The sequence below is a fragment of the Ochotona princeps genome, chromosome 23 (assembly GCF_030435755.1).
Source record: "Ochotona princeps isolate mOchPri1 chromosome 23, mOchPri1.hap1, whole genome shotgun sequence".
NCBI classification, from domain to species: Eukaryota; Metazoa; Chordata; class Mammalia; order Lagomorpha; family Ochotonidae; genus Ochotona; species Ochotona princeps.
In genome coordinates this window covers 30,100,961-30,121,123 of record NC_080854.1, presented here as the reverse complement: position 1 = coordinate 30,121,123, position 20,163 = coordinate 30,100,961, and the positions used below count along the sequence as shown (strand labels likewise).

Below are 20,163 nucleotides of genomic sequence, written 5' to 3'. Positions count from 1 at the left end.
GAATATTGCGCCAGCAGAATGCACCACATCGAAGTGCTCCCACAGGCTTGCTCACTCAATGCTAACACCCTCTTCTCTCAAACCGGCTTCTTCCTGCAGGATTGTTCACTGAGGAAGCACTGCTTCTGTTTCCATAGAGATAATTCACTCTCATTCATTCCCATACCTGTCCCCAAAAGACAAATGCCAAATGCTTTCCTCTGTTCTGTGTGTGAGACCTAAAACACAGGTATAACAAAATGTATTTCATATGAGCGAAACGAACATTTTGAGATTTGGTTATTGTTTACACTTGAGGAGCAATGTTTCATTTTATTTTCTTTTTTTCCCACCTGGTATTTGTTGAATTATTAACCTAAGGGAGGGTTAAACCTGTGACTCTTTAGGGAACTGAAATTACATCAGTGTAATAATTTTTAAAAAGGAAGCAAAGAATACTAATGAAGGAACCAGGAGGGCAGGCCCCTTGGAAAGATGGGGCCGTAGGAAATCGTATCGTGCCATGAATCTGCTGTGAAATACGTGAAAAATACTCACTCTATAAAAATGAAATACATAAAAGAGGGAAAAAAGACCAAAAATGCTGCAATAAGAATTTTTTAATCCAGTTGGGGCAAGTAGCAGCTACATTTTTAGCAACAGAATATAGATGAGAGGACACTTTGATAAAATGGCTGATATTTAGGTGAACACTTACAGTCAGTGGTACATGAGAGGGTGCCAAACAATACTAGAGGCACTTCGGCCATGTCATCAGTACACCAGTGAGCTCTACTGTAACTGCAGTGCCCCAGCTTGGCCATAAATCCTAACTAGCACTCTTTCTGTACACCTGTTTATGATTAGGTCTAAACTATATTGAGATAGTCTCCATGGCTTTTTTTAATTACTACTTACAAAATTCATGAAACTACCATTTACTATATCATTTTACTTAGTAGATGTGGATTACCTATTTTCCATTACTCAGGGGTAATATGTGTGCTCTATATGTACATAATGTATATGAGTGAGTGTGTGAGTGTGTGTGTGTGTGTGTGTATTACATTGCACTGGTATGTAGATATGCACACACAATCTCATAAATACATCATTGTTTTAGTAAACATATACATTGCTTTAGTAATGTTCACAAATAATACAGCTTCTGTGAAGTACGGAAACTTGTGTGTTTTTACAGATTTGTTTGCACCTGATGAAAATATCATTTTGGCTGAGCTAGCAACTGAGAACGAATATAAAGTGCGGTTTCTGGCTGAAATATCTCTAGAACTTATTCTGTTGTTGAAGGAATTTACTAAACACTGTTTCTTCAATGTATTAATATAGTCAACCCTCTTATTTTTTTAACTGGTTTTAATGTGTTCCTATTTAGCAACAATTTATTTGCATGACTTGAAAACTGATTCTGTAACAAAGAAGTAGAGGAGTGCGTCAATCATCAGATTTTACTTCACTTCACACTTACTGGAACATAACAACATGAAAGACATAGAATAAAAATGTAGAAATTAGAGTACCACTCTTCTCGGGAATAGTAAATTAGACTACCACTTTGGAAAGCAGCCATATTAACCATGTCATAAAATGATTAAATATTCAGTTAGTAAGTGATCCAGAGAAACGCAAACATGTCTATATAAACACTTCCACATCCAATGTTCATAAACTATCATTCATATCCAGAAATAATACATATGTCTATTATAAGACAAAGGGAAAATACCATACAGTCTTTGGTAATACAAAGGAATCAAGTATTAAGGACATGTCATGTATCACTGGTAAACTTGAAAACATTTTGCTAGGTGAAATGCATTGATCACAGCATAGTGTGTTATATTTGTTTTATCTATAGCTTCATCAATAGGAAAACTACTGAGACACGTGACTAAGGGCATCCTTGACATCATGGAGTACAGGATTTCTTTTTTCTACAATAGTGAAAAATATTGCAAAATTGATTGTCAAATGATGGCAGAAATCTGTGAATAGTCTAGAAAACATTGGATTATGCAGTTTTTTCTTTAAAGATTTTTTATTCAAAAGACTTATAACAGAGAGAAGGAGAGAAAGAGAGAGAATCTTCCATCCACCGATTTACTTCCCAAATTGTCTGGAGCTGAGACTATCTCAGAGGACCCAGAAGTTGCTTCTGTGTCTCCCACATGGCTTGCAGGCACCCAAGACTTGGGTCGTCCTCCTCAGATCTCCCAGTCCATAACCAGGGGATAGTTTGGAAGTGGAGCCCCCAGGACTAGAACCAGCTCCATTATGGGATGCTGACACAGCAGGAGGGAGGTTAGCCTGTTGAGCCACTGCGCTAACCCCTGGGTTTTATACTTCCAAAGAATGAATTTTTCATTGCATAATTTATATCTCAAAAAATCCAATAAGGAAAATTTCAATGTTCTAGATATTTTTCGAGGGAGGGATAATAATAATTTGGCTTGCATAACATTATTTTTCAGTGTGTGGTATTCCTAAACTCTAACATGTCTTCTGTTTTCCAGTGTAAGAGTATTTTTCAAAGTTTCTGTAAAATGAAATTAGAAGAATATTTGTATACAAAAACTTCTGAAATCAATGTATGATATTTCACAACATACATTTTTCCATGAACTTTTTGCTGCCGCCTTGTATTATACATTATTTCTTAGATTACATGTAATCACACAGGATACTGCAGTGGGGATAATTGGTAAATTTTTATTTCCCATTATAGAAAGTAGAACCATGTTGTTTTGACATCTGGTCCATTTTCCTTTTAACACAATACTGCTAGCTTTTTTGGACTCAGAGATAAAGATTTATATTGATGCTTACTTGTTTCTGAACTTGGGTGTTAATCACAATGCAATAGTCTGGAAGGGGTTGAGACAAGTCTTCCTCAGTTTTATGTCATGTGCCTTTCTTGAAGAGGAATTAAGCTTGCTGTTGAAATTCCAAGAGTTATTCCTTTATGATAAGTTCTATAAATGTGAATGGAAGCTTAAACAAGACTGTTATCATGATAAAATTATCCAAGCGAGATTGTAGATTTTCATTTATTTTTATTCTAAACTGCCTTATATGAAATACCTATCTTCTGATACTGGATGACTTCAGGCCATCAACCCTGACTTTCAAGAACATAAAAGGTTTATTCTCATCACTGGAGGAGAACCAAACACTGTAAATGCAAATTTGATGACTAGGGTTTCTGTTAGTTCCTTTTCCACCATTACACTGCAATTAAAAGAGGGAAAGCACAAGATGCCCCACGCAATACCTGGCACACTGCTAGGTCCTGACATCAAACGTAAAAGTTGTGAGAATTTTATTCTCAAGAAAATCACAGACTAAGACTTCATGAACAGGTGACGATTCTCTATCATATGTAAGGAAGTTAGATTACCATTTTCTGAGGCAGCAACTGTGATGTTGTACCAAGGAGTTTCTTCTCTGTCGAGAACTCTCGTAGTCTTAATGGTCCCAGTATTGGCATCTATATTAAAACATCTTTCTTCCTCTGTATCATATTTGATGGAATATCTAAGAAAAAGCAAAGTTTCCTTTTATTTGATGTAATCATGAAGAAAATACAACTAATCCAAAGGAATTAATCAATAAATATATATTATAATGTTTAACTATACATTTTTCTTTTTATTTGAGTAAAAATTTCTTAAATAGTCCCCAATGAATTTACCAATTCAAAAAATAATTTAAAACACTTTCCAAATTCTAACACCAAAAATAAATCAAACATAGTATCGATAGGTGAGAAGAAAAATTAAAAAGTGACTCTGAATTTCATAATACATTGTTAAATTAAAAAAAATTCGCATTATAACATGTGCATGATTTTAAGTTCATAAAAGATGTCAAAGTGAATTTATCATCAGGTTTCAATGTAGTTGAAATTGGCATAAACCCATAAAATGAACACCAATACATGGATGCGTGCTGTTATTTTATTGATCACTTTGTCTAGCTGTACACTTGTTTCATTAAGGAATGAGGAACCCAATACATGTAGGTAGATTGCATTTTGGGCTAAAGTTGGAATTTATAGTGTGTTCTCAGATTAGGTTTGGCCCTGGCTTTCTTTTGCAGATGAAGCAATGAGAAGTGATATCGGTTGATACACTCGGGCTTCCGAGGTTGCTCATGTTTCCCTTGGATTTCGCAGTGGCCGTCAGGGGAGCAAGTCCAGGTGAATCCTCCAGCCCTGGGGACCAGCAGGGTGAGGCTCTGTCAGCGAAAGCTCCAACGTATCGAAAGAGAATGTTCTCCTACATTTTCTAGTGCCTTTTCACTCTTCTTTTGGTTCATTTTAGGTAATATTTCTTCTAGTTAACAAGCAAAAATGGGTCGGATATTGGGAAAGTGCTGCAAACAAATGTTGAACAAAGTTGGCTGGGGGATGGCAATGTACAAAGATCCAATTCAGATGAGCTTTTACTTGTTAAAAAACAAAGTTGTAGCCAGTGTGGTTATGCAAAGTAAATAAGATAGATGAGAGTTTGGGCAAGTAATTGGATGGCCATTTCCCATGCAGTTATCTGAAAGCTTAGATTATATCGCATTCAATGTACCCTTATGAGATATGGCAGAGCATGTACCATTTTGATGGATGAATGAGGCTCCACACTTGGGTAATGGTCCAAGACCACAGACTGTGTGCTTTAAGATAACCTTGAAACAGGCACATACTGATTTCCGTACTTGGGTCATGCTGTTCCTTCCTGATCATCAAGCATTGGCTGGTTAACACCAGCATGGGATGCAGTGATCAGCATCTGTGCTACAACAAGTGCTTAGCTTGATTTCTGAGGCAGTTCAATAAGGACTGAGGCAACCAGCCTTCTGGCTCAACCTCATTCTTCTAGGAGGCGTCCCTCTGGTTTTTATCATGTGTCTGTCTCATTTTTTCCTTTCTTTTTTCAATTCTATTTTTTCTATTTATTTTTATTAGAAAGGCAGATACAAAGAGAGAAGGAGATACAAAGCAAGAGACCCCCCCATCCACTGGCGCACTCTCCAAGTGGCCGCAACAGCAGGGGATAAGCTGATCTGAAGTCAGGACCCAGGAGCTTCTTCAGGGTCTCCCATGTGGGTACGGGGTCCCACAGCCTTCGGATGTCCTCTCCTGCTTTCCCAGGCCACAGGTAGAGAGGTGGATGGGAGATGGACCAGCCAGGTAACAAACCAGCGTCCATATGAGATCCCAGTGCATGCAAGGTTAGAACTTTAGCCACTAGGCTACAGCATCAGACCCCTTGTCTAATTTCTTATTTTCTCAATTGCATGTCACTCCTGCTTGAACCCTGTTCATGCTGTGCAGCTCATGGAACTTGTATGCTCAGACATGCATTATTTCACTGGTTAGTTCTTGTTGAACACTGAGTTCCTTTAGGAATTCAACAACATAAAGTTGAGGTTTGGGGGACTGCTTAGACCCAAAGTCCTTATTCATGGAGTTACAATTGGATTTTAACTTCCTTGGACTAATGACCTCCCTTGGATTAATGACAAACTAAGAAAGTTAAAAGTCAGAAAAGGGGAAAATGGAAACATGAAAAAATTATTTTAAATTATTGGAAGAATTAAGTATGCAATAATTTAATACCAATTATTTAAAATTAAGAAGCGGTGTAGGTTCATAAAATATAAAACCAATGATTAAATAACAGATGGAAATACTCTTAGTTGCTTGCTTTTCGATTTCACAGTATTCATTTTATTTCATAAACTTTCAAAAATGTATTACCTTACTATTAAAAATATTAATATTTACAGTTTGCTTTGAAAGCAATGGAATTAAACTGTCAGTGATTCTAGGAGTAAAACATCAGGTAATCACTTAGATGACATTGGTTCTGAAGGGATTAAAAATAAAAAATATGGAATTGGGCATTTAAGATTTATAAACTTTCAGTTCATCATTATCACAAGAGAATCAATGTAAGTTTAAGATCTGTACGGGTTACAGACTTAAGCATAGTCTCTTGTCAAACTGTAATCTGTAAGTAGCCATGGCTTCGTTTAGTCATGTGTTACCAGGTGGCATATCAACGTACTGCTTCTCAAGGGAGGTTGCTCATTTCTTAGCAGCTGATTTGTGAAGTTCCTTTCAATTCTATTTTGGCATTCAGGCAAGTAAGCATAGCTTGTACACATCTAAGATTTCTGAAGGCTAAATTGCACAGTTCTAATTTTGTTTCCTTATTTAAAACAGGTGATGATTATATATCTACAAATTGCCCATCTTATTTTGAGCATAAAAAGACAAAACTGGAACATGGTAGACTCTATGAAATATGAATGGTATTCCTAATAGTTTAGAAAATTGAAATACAAAAGACTGAATCCAGGAAGCCTTTCTGAATTGCCTTTCATCACCAATTCTACAAGGCTGCAAATAATTGCATTCTAGGACACAATGCATGACACACCTTTTCAATGTTCTTTTCCTTAATTAGTACAAACATCTGGTCCCCGAGAAAGTATAAGTACGATTGCTTTTGTGTTTGTTAACATTTTCTTTTCTTTTTTTTTAATTCACTGCACCTAGAGGCCCAAATGAGTGACACGTTTTTTATTAAAATCAGGAATAAATATTATGTCAATTATGCCCCCAACAGCAGCATGGAGCTTAATTATTTTAAGGGCGCTTACCAGGTTTCATTTTCGATGTTTAACCAAAACAAAGTAGAAATAATAATTCATATGCTACCAGATTTATGATTCTCTGTACTAGAATTTGGAGACAATGTACCAATCATCTTTGCATCACCCTTTATTAGAATATTGTATGTAACGTGCAGTGTCCAATTAAATGTTCTAGTAATATATAGTAATTGCTAAGGCAATTAATAACATCATGGATAATTAACTAGAAGCAACTTCCTACACTGATTGTAACGTTTACAACGACATATTCACACAGCTATGTACTTATGCATGTGAATTCTGCATACTCACACATTCCTCCTGCAAAGACCTTTCACAAAGTGCCTTTGTGAATATAATCATCACTCCAATTTTAAGAGTGAACCATCGCTTGCTTTATGCAATATTATATTAAGTTCTCTTTAGAGACAGTAACCTGCCAATAATGTAGAAGTCCCTCCCTAGTTCTGAGTAGAGCTAAGCCCTAGTCTTGGATTCCTCAGCCTCAAAAGCCTGAAATAAAACCTTCTCTCAAGTTGCACTATTAATTGCTGGTGAGAAATTGTGTCCTGGAACTAGAACCAGCTCTACAGGGGATGCAATATTTCCATACAAAATGAGGCTTTGCTAGTACAACAGGGTCAACAAAAGTCGCCCCTAGACTTCAGTTTCTTCTCCTTTCATCACCTTTAATCTACTTTTCAAATTATCTGTAATGTTTACTATTTTTTACACTGAAGTGAAAATGTTGTGGTTACTTCATTTCCCATCGCGAACATTAGCACTGCTTCCAGGATAAATAACAAAACCACCCTGTTTATATTAGTCTATTTTTCACACCACCTGGATTGTCATTACTCACAGGTAGCCTGAGCTCCATATATGCACAATGGAGTTCAATTCCCTTCTCAGTTCTTCACCTGAATATTCATTAACCTTATTCATGACCTCCAATTCAGTCCTCTGGGACTCATTCCCACCACGTTTTGTAGGTATGACCTTGGTCACACCTCTATCAAATCATGATCTTCCATATTACAGTGTCTGATAATTAGCTTATTTATCAGCTTGGCTGTGCCATGGTGCCCAGACATTTGTGTAAACATTATTTTGGATGTGTCTGTGGAGAAGGTGTGTGTGTGAGTTTGTGCTTCTAGGGAGGACATCGAGATAAGCACTTAAAGCAATGAGTTTTGAGAAAAGCAGATTTAGTTTTGCTTTTGGTCAGTTTGCTTTTTGGTATGCATGTGGTCAATCCAATGAGTAGATGGCTTTAACAAAGCAAAGATTCACCTCCTCCAAGCCAGAAGAAATGCTGCCAGTAAACGATTTTGGACTGTAACTAGAAATCATCTCTGGGTCATCAGCCCAAGACCTACTGTACAGATTGTGAAAGCTGGACTTCCACAAGGGTGTGAAGTGACTGTTTAATCCTTCCTCTCATTATGTCTGTATTTATCTATGTGTGTGTGTGTGTTTAATTCCTTATGATGATGAAGAACATTATAATACTAGCACCGATAAGTGGTTAAAACGTGTTGTATATACAGGATGGAATACTATTCAGCCACAAAATAGAATGAAATTGTGTCTTTCACAGCACAATGGATACAACTGGAGACCATTATTCTTTGTGAAATAAGCTGATCTAGAAAAACATATTTTTTTCCTGATTCATTGTAACTAATACATGAAGTACAAAAATGTGAGTGAAACCAACATTTTGAGGATTATCATTTACAGTCCTATCTATACCATTGAGCAAAAGTACTCTTTCTGCTTATGACTTGTTGAATTTCTCAATTTGTGGAGGATTAAGCTTGAGATTATAAGGGAAATAGAAGTGTGCCATCAAAACAATAATAAAAAAAGAAATGTAAAAATGGAAGGAGAAGGGACAGAGAAGCAAAGGAGGGAGGGCAAAGGTGTGTAGCAGCTTTATGTTCCTTATACTGTGTGTCTGACATACATAGACTCTGTTCCCTTTATATGAAGGAATGAATTAATAACTATACTTTCTCTCTTCCATAATAAAAACTTGCAGAAAACATTACTATTAGGTTTTAATTTTGTGACTAAATTTTACCAAGATTTATTAAATAAATTTGGTAAAATTTTTATTCCCTCCAGATCATGGCTGCTTTTGATAAAGAATGTGTCACCTGTAAGCCTTTATGGTGCTACATTTCAATATATTTAGCAAAGCATTCTTGCTGTTGGGAGCCAAACACATGGAATGCTGAATGAAGCTTTCCTCTGGTTGGACAACTGAATATAAACATCCCAGCACAGAAAATTGTTTCTCTGTATGCACTGGTGGCAGAGCCTTTATGATGCTTAGAAAATAAAATGAAGAGCTTTTATGAACATTACACAGGTATTGAGCAAATGTTCAATACATTTTGGTTTTGCTGAAGTGGATGGAAATGAAAGAAAGTAGGAATAAAGAATTCAGTAGGAAAACAGGCAAATTCATTAAACATTATCAATGTCTTACAGCCTGAGGATTCCTAAAGACACCAACATAAGAAAGTCAGGGAGTTTTGCACGTATATTCAGCCCTTATGATTTTTTAATAAATGAAAAAATTTAAAAACCCTTTTAATATTTTATACAAAGACTTCATAGTCTCTACTGTACAGCATATTAAAATAATAAAACATTATTTATTGAGGACTTATTATATGCTTCCCATTGTATGCTGTTCCTTATGTCTAGCTAAAATAATCTCATCACAATGTCTGCACAGCATTTCCATTCCTACTTCATATATTAGGTAGTTGAAAATCAGAACTGCATGACTAACTGCATTCATCTAGAAATAAAGAAAATTTAAACAAACCCTGTTTTCAGAGTCCAGTTCCGTGTTCATTCTCACTACTACTTCAGAACATTAGCACTCATTGAGTGGCTACTAGGTGCAGGTGCATTGCCAAAGCACAGTGTGCCTTGAATCCTCATCCTAACCCTTGTTAACATATATTGTTTTCTGTCTTCCACAGAACAGTGGATTTTATAAAAACCACACAGCTGATATGACCAGAGCAATCTCTGTCACAAAGTATCTGTGATGATGCAAATCTACAATTCTTGACAGTTATTTTCATACACACTAAGTAAAGTACAGAAATTAATCTGTGTAGTCAAGGATATGTTGATAGAAATGGGTACAGAAGGGATTTTCAGAAAGTACATGGAAAATGTATATTATGAAACCTGTCCACAGATTTCTTAAGGATCTGCGTCAAATACAATGTATTTTTGCTTCTAAATTTCCATAAACCTTTTAAATTATGTTCATGTAAAGCCTACATTACTCACCTAAAGTTACCCAATAATATCATCATGTTACAAAGAGAACACATACATTAAAATATTTTAGGTTTAATTTACATATTGAGTGTCTATGTGAAGAAGTAAACATTTTCACGTTTCTAGAAGACTGAAACATGCCATACCTTACTAGGCTATTAGCACTGTCAGGATCTTGTGCCAAAACTGTGCCAACAGTGGTTCCGATCTTGGCATTTTCATAGACTTCCATGACATAGGAAGGCATGGAAAACAACGGTGCTTCATCAACATCCCCAACAATGATTTTCAGTATGGTGTTATCTCTAAAAGGGCCCAAGTGCGTAAAGCGAAAGTCAAGATGTGTGTTTGCTCCTTCTATGTTGAGGGTATATGATTTCTTTTTTTCATAGTTCAATGGCTGTAGAGAAAAAAATAAAATTTCCAACATTATGGCCTACTTTAGGTTTCAAACAAGCATGGTCATTTCGCCTCTGTGACGGTGGGGGGAAATTGGCAATACAGTTAAGTCATTCTGGTAGTATTTAAAACAAGCTATAAAGTTTGTCTCAATATCATCTAAAGGAGTAACCATGCAGATTCAAATCTCAATCAATAGTGATTTATGCACATCCTTAAATACAGTTATAATAAGGTCCAAGATGGTATACCGTCAAAAAATTTATACTGCTTTTTGGAGACTCTCCTTAAACTCTGTGATTTTCTTCCATTTCTTCAACTTACATTGTTAATCGTCAAAATCCCTCCTAAGCTCTAAAAACTTTGAAAATAAAATAATTTTTTATTTAGATAATTAGTCTCATTTCATTTACTTTAAAATTAAATTCAGGTATTTTAAATGGCAAATAATAATTGAATGTATGTATGCAGAACAATGTGGTAGTTTGGTGCTTATATACATTGTATAATGACAAATCATAAAGTTTAGGCTACCCATTTCAAACACACACATTTACGACTTGAGTATTCAAAGTACTGTCTGCTAGTCCTTGACTTCTTTTTTTTAACATTTTGGTCTTCAGGCCCAGCCATGGTGCTGTGAAATAATAGTACACTGTATGCTCACATATTCAGCATCCAGTATTGTCTTACCAAATACTTAGACTGGATTCATAATTTGTGAACAGTGCTATGATAACCATGAATATGTAACTGTATTTTCAATATGATGATCTCATTTCCTACTGACATATGCCCAGAAGAGGGTTTACAGCCAGTTGACTTTAAACAGAAGTGCCAGTAATGCACACTCGCACAAGAAGATCTTATCTAACAGATACTTGTTAAACTTGAGAAAAGAATGACTGCTCACCCTGCCCATCTTTGATTGTATGGCAAGTCAATGAAAACTGCACCAGAAACTTAAATCCCCAGGCTACAGTACCGATTCACGAAACCCAGAGCAAATACCTCAGAACACCACTCTGCATGAAAACAAAAGGAAAAAAAAATGACAAAATGGATAAGATGAAATAAAAATAAAATGTCACAAGAAGTAAAGAACAGAGTGAGGTGACAGCCTATAAAATGGGATAAAATATTTACAAACTATATCTGACACAGGGCTGAAACCCAGAGTGTGCGATGATGCTAACAATTCACTGAGTAAGTACATCAATAAGACATTTTAAAAACGGGGGTGGGGAGCTTACATAGACTCTTCTCAAAAGAGACTAAAAAATTATGACCAGCTATGAAAAAAAAACATTCAATATTGGTAACCATCAAGGAAATGTAGATCAAATCACTATGAGGTATCACCACACTTCAGCTAGAACAATCATTGTCAATAGGAAATGCTGGCGAGGATGTTGGGAGAGTGAAACACTTATCCACTACTGAAAATAGAAATCACTTTCAGACCCAATGGAACTCAGTACTGAGCTTCCTCAAGAATTCAAACATGGAGCTGATATATTAGCCAACACTCCCACCATCAGCGCCCATAGAGATCATCCTCTTGTTATCTGATTTAGTTTAAACTTGCACCTTATTTCAAGAATGTTCAGGTTTACAAATAAACAGCCTATTTTTGAAATATGAACAAAACACTTTATATAGAATTTTTAAGGTCATTTTTGTGAAACAAGTATATATATAGTGAAATATGTATATATGTATTTTGTGAAATATATGTATATATCTGCTTGTTTTCTTTCCATTTCATTTATGATGATGCGATATTTGAACCATTATTTAAAAATTACTGGCTTCTCACTCTCTCTCTCCTCTCTCTTTTGCTAGTTTTTGTTGTTTCTGGCCAGGCCATTATTGTTTATCTTCTTTTTAAAAGAGTTTTATTCATGTATGTTAGGAGCGAGTACACAGCACAGATAGATAGAGGATTTGCATTCACTAGTTCACTCTCTAGGCACCTGGCTATGCCAGGACCAACTCGATGCTAAGGAAGCTCAGTGTAAACCTCACGGGTTGGCTGTCAGGATCCCAACAGCCTGAGCCGTCACCTTTTGCCTCTCAGGGTGAATGAGAGCAGCAAGCTAGAATTGCAAGGAGGTCTGGGACTCACACCCCTGCACTCCAATATGAATTGCTGGTGTTGCTAACAGAGTCTTAACCAAAGGCCAAAAGCTTTTTCCTGCTTTTTTTCAATATTTTCATTCTTTTCCTCACTTTTTAGGTTTCCAAAGGATATTTGTCTTTCAGTAATGATACATGTCAGGCAAATTGAATTGGACTTGATACAGAATAACTGACAAGGTCTGCATACATTTAGTCTAATTATTATGTGGTTAACTATAGCATATATAATACTAAGTGAGCATTTTACAGCACTTGTGTTCAGCGTTTGACATAGAGAATTATGGACAAAACAAGAACAAACGATGCAACTCAGACTAAAGGTTACATTGAGCAATATAACCTCCCAAGAGGGGGTGCCTTTTCAAATTAGAAATGACTGCTTAGAAATAAATAAATATGATGTATATGGGACTCCACGACTTCAAGAAATTCACTTTTGATTGTAAGCATGTTAAAATGTCCCTGGTGAATTAGTGCATGTCATCAGAAGACCAAGTTCTCATTTTGAATGTGATGTAAGAGCCATGCCTGTATGATCATCCTGAGGAATGGTGATGGTTACCCTGAGACCGAAGCCGGTTACCCTGAGCAATGTCTGTGAGAGTCAGCGGGGCAAGGCAAGCGCCTTCCTACTTTTATCTCTTGTTTTGCACTAGCCTGCTTCATTCTCATGGCACTTTATTTTTCTGGGTAGGAAAAGAGAAATGCCATTCCCTGTGGAAAAGCTGTGGTATTTTCCTTTCCTGTAAGATTCAATATCTTAGTTTAGGCTGTTAGAACAGATTTTTTTCCCCCACAAATCGTGACTGAAGGGAAAAAAAAAAAACAACTAAATCTTATTTTTCTCAGCCTTTTTGGCTGGAAAATTCAGGTTGAAATGATTGCAGCTTTGGTGTCTGCTGGGAGCCTTCTTCCTGTCTGTGGATGGTCTCTGGCTTGTAGTCTCCTCACACACAGGAAAGAAGTCATCTGCCTCATGGTTCTCATTGGAAAGGCATTCACATGCTGTTCCTTCTATAAGGCAACATTTATACAAAACACAAGGCTGATATTCCTCTCAGTGCTGTTTTTGCTCTGTCTCAGGGGATTGATGGTTTTGCTTAGACTTATGTTCATTCGTAAATATTTTGTTTTTCTTACTAATTTCCTCAGTGACTCATAGGTCACACAATAGCATCATTTGCAGCAGGAAGGTATTTGCTTTTGCTTTTTCATTTCTTCAGTAACACATTATTCAATCACTAGCATGCTATTTAACATCCCATTCCTGTAAATTTTCTATTTTCCTCTCTGTTATTGTTTTTGTTTCATGACTTTTCCTTTAGGGGGATGTACAGTAATTGTGTAGTAGAAACTATCACACATAGATGTAAAGATACAATTCAGTGTGTACCTCTACCTCCAAATCTAAGATGGGCTGCCAACACAACTGGACAATAGGATACTGGACTCTGCCACTTTCTGTGCCTACCATGTCAGGATACACTTAACTAGCAAAATGATGGACTAACGACTGATTGTGAAGGACTATACGATTGTAATGACATGGGGGAAATTAGTGTATGGGGGTATCTGGGGAGGGGAGGGGATAAATCCTAGAGCCTATTGAATTATATCATGGAATAATAAGATAAATAAACAATTTTTAAAAATGTATGAGAAAATAAAGCTGGACCCCAGAGAAAACAAATGATTTTAGTATTATAAATGACGCTGGTTCAATTCACTATTCTACTTGTTTTCATATGAGAAAATAGAAATTTTAAAATTGGACCAATTCAGTTTAATACAAATTTGTGTTTTTTTACTTGCATATTTTTACTGGGTTAGGCCACTCATGACAACTGGAAACCGTTTTCTTAGGAAATCCGCATCAGATGCAAATTTTGAAATCATTGATGTCCAAGTTACTGAGGAGTCACATAGTTACTCAGAAGACATTTGTATTGCACCTGCTCTTTCCTTGACACTGGTATCCTCAGCATTCGTGCATCAGCACTGCCCTCTGAAAAGCTATCGCTTGCTGCCCATTAGAAGCAGATGGGCTCACTAAGGCCCCAGCATTTTCGAGCTGAACTTCAGCATTCTGCTTATGGGAAGCATGAGACCTCCTTGACATGGGTTTATGCTCAATGGATAGTCATGGTTTTTATTATTATTATTTGCAATCAATTCGCTACACAGGTTGGTTTTATAGTGCTGAAGACATTAAACAAAAATCCAATGTATCAACTTCATGAGAAATATTGAGCATTCCCCTTCTCACAACACTGGACATTAAATCATTCATCAGAATATATTCGTTAGTGTACGTTTTTGCATCTTTGTATCTTTCAGTGAAATCTGTGGAGGGAATCTTTGGCTACCTCTAGTCCTTTTGACATTGTCACCAAGTTTCTCTATTCCCAATTTCCCCCAGCTCCTTGGACAATTTAGATATCATTTGCTTAAAACTCACTCACATACTGCTGGTACGTGAGCTGTTTTTGTGGACACATGCATTTGTGCTTATTATCATCTAAAATGTAGTCACCTGCCCTAGGGCAGGGGTAATCGTTTTAATGAACTTGTTTGCCAGGACTGGCAGATGGATAGATAAGGACCCATCTGGATACACAAAGGAATGAGAAGATTATTACAGGTGAGGACAAGAACTTAGAAATAGATAAACTAATGTAAATGGAAATGTTGAGCAACATTATTTATGAAGAGAAACCAATAATGCTAAATTCCAAATAAAGAAATACCAGGAAGAAACTATTACGTACTCTATTATGCATACAATATAAAACACATTTATCACTGATAACGTATAATACCAAGAATATAGAAATACTATATTAGGATTATAAATATGTTCCTGATACTCTAACTGCCTCATTGCTTTCCAAGTATTTACTGTTGATACCTCCTCAATAGATCTTACAGAAGTTTTTTGTTTGTTGTTTGTTTTTTACTAATCATTCCTTTTGGGAAACTAGTGAAATCTCTGTGAACTTTCATTTTACCCAGGAACTGTATGTTTATTTCAACCTACATTATTTTATCAAAAACTACAGCAGGAAGAGTGAAATTTATTTATAATTTCTCAGATTTTGATGGGAAAATGCTGGAAGAGAAACACATAAAAAGAGGCATAGCAGAAAGTAATAACATGAAATATCTAGCTGAGAGTTTGCACAACACACAGCATCTATCTTCCTGCTTTAACACATAATAAAACAAAAATAATTCCTCCATAAACATGACAGATAAGAGGAACCTGATAAGCATGGTTGCAGTCAATGGCTCTACATGAGCATAGGAAAGCTTTGTTTTCTCATTCGGTATTATACTGTCAACTGTTCATGCCTTTGGCTGTTTCTGGCTGAATTATAGTAAAGATCAATCACATTGTACAACTGATTAACACTCAAGCTAAAGAGGAACTGTGAAAAATGTTCTTTGAGAGCTACTTGAAGACTGCAAGTGTAGACTCCAGTTCTTGGAAATTTGTTGTTTATCAGTTACCCAATGAATATGGTTTCATTAGGTTAGATGGCATGGCACTGTTCAGCCTATTTTATAAATTTTGGATCTGTGACACAATTCTAGTTTTGAAAAATCGCATGCGTATCAAGATGATCAGTCAATGCTTACTCTGAGAAGTAGGTAGACAGTAGGCAAAAATGATCTACTACTATTAATCACTACTATTAATGTTTAGGGAGAAATACTAAAGGAGAGTAACAAGCTATTTTTTTCATTTTATATAATTTGACTTGGATATGATTCTTTGTACAAAACTCAGTTGCAGCCCATGTTCTGTGAGGTAAAAAGCATCTCACAGCATGACGCTCTAACTTAAAAGTGATAAGATCATCGTTGCCAAATTTTATAAACTCTTGGTTGCCTAATTCAGTTTGTGATAAACTATTACAAAACTATGTTATTATAAAGCATGTGATAATTTTACAATAATCACAATTTCAATGATCAGAGCTGGTCAGTCATGTTCTCTTGTCAGGAAGGAAAGTAAGTAACAACAAATGAAAAATGTATACTTGTTGGCAACTCCCAACACTGAAAAAAGGCTCGTTTTTTATTTTATATTTGCATATTTTCTAAAATATGCAAACATACACGAAAATTGTTTTTCTATGATGTGACCTGACATATTTGTTTTTCTAACACTGAACCATCCAACCATTTCTTGAACAAACACACTTGTGCTGTAGCATGTTTTACTAGCCTGGTGTTTAGGTTTATGTTAGCACTAACAAATTCTTTAATATTTGCATTACATTATTAGATATTTTGTGTTTATCTTTTTTTTTGGTGAGCAGCCATTGCAAACCATCATAAACAGGGTCACTTGAAACTACAGAAAGATATTCACTTGAGATTCTGAATATAAAATGTCGAAACTTGGGAGGGCTTTACTGCCCCTGGTGTCTCCAGTGGAGCTGACACTCCACTCCTTTTTCAGCTCTGTGACCAACCTCACGTCTCTGGGACATATAACTGTATGTCTGGTTATTGGACTTGCGTTGTTGCTCACCACCTGCAGAGGAGACTTTAGGTTTCATGTTTAGAAACTTCAGTTTGCTGCTATGGAATGATAGTGACCTCTGTTGGGAAAAGAGTTTTCACATAATTTATGCACAGAGCAGGAAAAGAGGACATTATCAAAACAAAGGGGAAAAAAAGAAAGAAGAGAGTACATTACCAATCACAAACTGTTACTATCAAATTGGGGCCTTGAAATCTAATGGCATTTTTTTTTTTGGTTGGACTTTGAACTTATTGGACTATCACTATCGCTGACTGTTATTTTATGCCTCATCTACCACTGTATCATGGAGGCAAATAGCTTATTTGTAGTTAAATAGGTACCAAAACACAGAATATTTTTGGTCAAGGATTCAATCTATTCACAGTTTCACTCAGATCAAATGGAGATTAGATTTAGAGCTTTTGGACTGAAAATATTTGAATATAAAATTAATTTTGAAATGGATTGAAAACTTTAGGGATGCTCAGAGTGAAGCATTTATAGTAACAAATGAGAGGGACATGAATTTTCTTAGGTTAGAAGAAAGATTAGCATGGGTTGACAGTGACCCCCTAAAATATTCACCTATGACAAAAGATGCATGCAGCTACATAGGAAAAGATGAGATGATAAGCCGATTTGCATTTCCAATGTGAGCACTAATTCCACTGACAAGTATTTCTGCAGGTGAGGCAACAAAACAGGAAGAGGTAGCAGGGCAGAGGCAGGGATAAGAGTGATGTGACCCCAAAGCAAGGAATGACAGGAGCCACCAGCCAGTGGGACAGGCAAGGTGCTCTCCGAGAGCTTGCGGGGCATGTAGCACAGCCGCCACCTGACTGGTTCACATAAGTCTATCAGTTAATTACATTGTTCCATTAATCACATATAAAAATGTGTGTCATAGACTGAAATTGGTGAAAAAAATCTCCTTCTAGCAATCTGATTGTAAATATTCTTCTTCTTGCATGTATTATTATACCAAAGGTTGTGGCTATTTTGCAGGATGAATAGACAATTTATTCACAGTGGATAGTCAGTGAATTAATCAGTTTATGATGTCAAATGGTATTATGCTTTTCATTAGCTAAATTTGAATGCCATTATGGTGGTTATTAAAATGTTTTTTTCATATTTTCCCATGTACATATAATATTTCTTTAAAGTTATAAACTTAATTTGTTTGTTTAGGAATCTTGGGTAGTGTTGCATTCTATTTTTCTAATATTTCTATTCTATACATAAAAATTTGATTTTCATTGTGAAGGGTATTTTATATGTCGATATTATGTATTTTGCATTTCCTTTAACACTATGTATTAACACCATACATTAAACAGCAACTAAAATAGTGATTTTATTTTTTCACACTTATTACATGTTACTGGATTGTTTTTCATTTGCATTTGCACTGTTTTATTGTAGATCTAATTCTTGACTTATTGTCCATAATTTGTATTTTTGAATCCTATTACACATAAAGGGATCTATGACTTTGATACAATGTTAATATTTCCTATTTTCAAAAGTACATTTCTTCTTCTCTAAGGCACATGCTTTTATATTCTGGTCCACCCCTCTGGTCCTCAAGTATCCAGTGACCTTATTCGTCAGTTTCCTTTACTACTGACAAGGAAGGATTCTGTGATTAGGTGTCATATGCCTCAAGATCATATTTGCCATTTTTATAATTTTCAAAATGATTTGCATCTAATCTCTGCACATGACAGGTAATCTGAGTAGATATAGAAGTCTTGGTCACCTTCATTTTCTTGTTTACTAGGTGCTGTTTCACAGGGTCCACACATGCTTAAGAATCTTCAATGCAAACCTTTACCTTGCCTTCTCGAGTTTTCGGACTCACATTCTCGTTTATCTCTGAGCTCAGAAAAGTTTGGGTGCTTCAATATGATTAGCCTTCCATGTCTGGCATTATAATTCTTATCTACCAATTCTATCGAAGGGAAAGAATTTTATCTATCTCATTTCTAAGCTCATGCGTTTGGAATAAATAAATCCATGTAATGGGAGAGTGAATAATCTTTCGTCTAAACATGGTTGTAAATGTCCATATAATATATGAAATATGAATAAACAGGAGAGTGTCATAAAAATTAACATAATCAGCTTATTGAATCATTACCCTTCTTTAACATATATTTCTGCCCCTCCTCCCATAAATGATGATACGATGGGACAAAAATGTTAAGAAACTTCTGAGATGTTCCTATTAAGTATCACATATGGGATCTGCACTTGGGCTGTGACTCCGTAAGTTGTTTCATTAAGTACAATACTATCCTACTAAAAATGTCATCAGTAATAACTAGCATGCTGTAACATTTTGGTTTAAAATAGAGATGTTTTAATAGAATATAACATGATTAACATCAAAATCTATCTTTATGCACTGTTTTTCCAAGGACTGATTATCCGACTTAAAATAATATTATAAGTTGATTAAATTCACCTATCAGAACTCTGAGTGTCTTTGGAATATTTAAATTCACTGATTCACAGACTTAAGAAACTAAAATTCTTTTCTCTTAAAGTGCTGATTCTGGCAAAACTTTCACATCCCAATACAGTTGGACTACTGCTCAATATCTTAGTTTAACAGCTCAGTGTCAATGAGTTGGCTCTGATCTCATCTTAAATTTTAGCTTCTTAATTTCATCATATTCCTTTTGGTAATTACTTTCACAAATCATTGCTTTTCCTAGCATATAAAATAATACCTTCCCTGTTTATAATTAAAACACTTCACAATATTGTAGGTGGCTATCATCTTTCCCATCAATCAATTTTAGCAATATTTACATCTTAAGAAATTTTTAATTGTTTCTTATTTGTCACTTTTATCAACTCTTCAATCACTCAAGTATATTTCTCCTCAGGCACTATCTAACTACCAGAATACAAGAATCCTTAAATCATCATTTACCAAATTGTTTGAGTCCATTAATCATGGAGTATAAAGAGAACCTAAAATTCTGTTTTAAGCTACAAGAAATGTGATCTCTCCTCCACTTATTTGCCGCACCATCATCCAGGCTTTGAATATCAGGAGTGGACAGGTAAGAATGGGGTTTATTTTTACATTTTCATATCTAAAATAG

The 20,163-nt window shown here is 35.6% G+C and overlaps 1 protein-coding gene across 6 annotated transcripts in view; it reads right to left on the bottom strand.

Moving 5' to 3' along the window:
• Nucleotides 1-20,163, bottom strand: part of CDH18 (cadherin 18) — a 401,281-nt gene that overhangs the window by 40,154 nt on the left and 340,964 nt on the right. For all 6 annotated transcript variants that reach the window (XM_058680026.1, XM_058680029.1, XM_058680027.1 and 3 more), the window contains 2 exons: nucleotides 10,116-10,369; nucleotides 3,398-3,534 (listed from right to left, as the gene is read on the bottom strand). In XM_058680026.1, coding sequence (XP_058536009.1) covers nucleotides 3,398-3,534; nucleotides 10,116-10,369 — 391 coding nt within the window. The remainder of the gene's footprint in view (nucleotides 1-3,397; nucleotides 3,535-10,115; nucleotides 10,370-20,163) is intronic.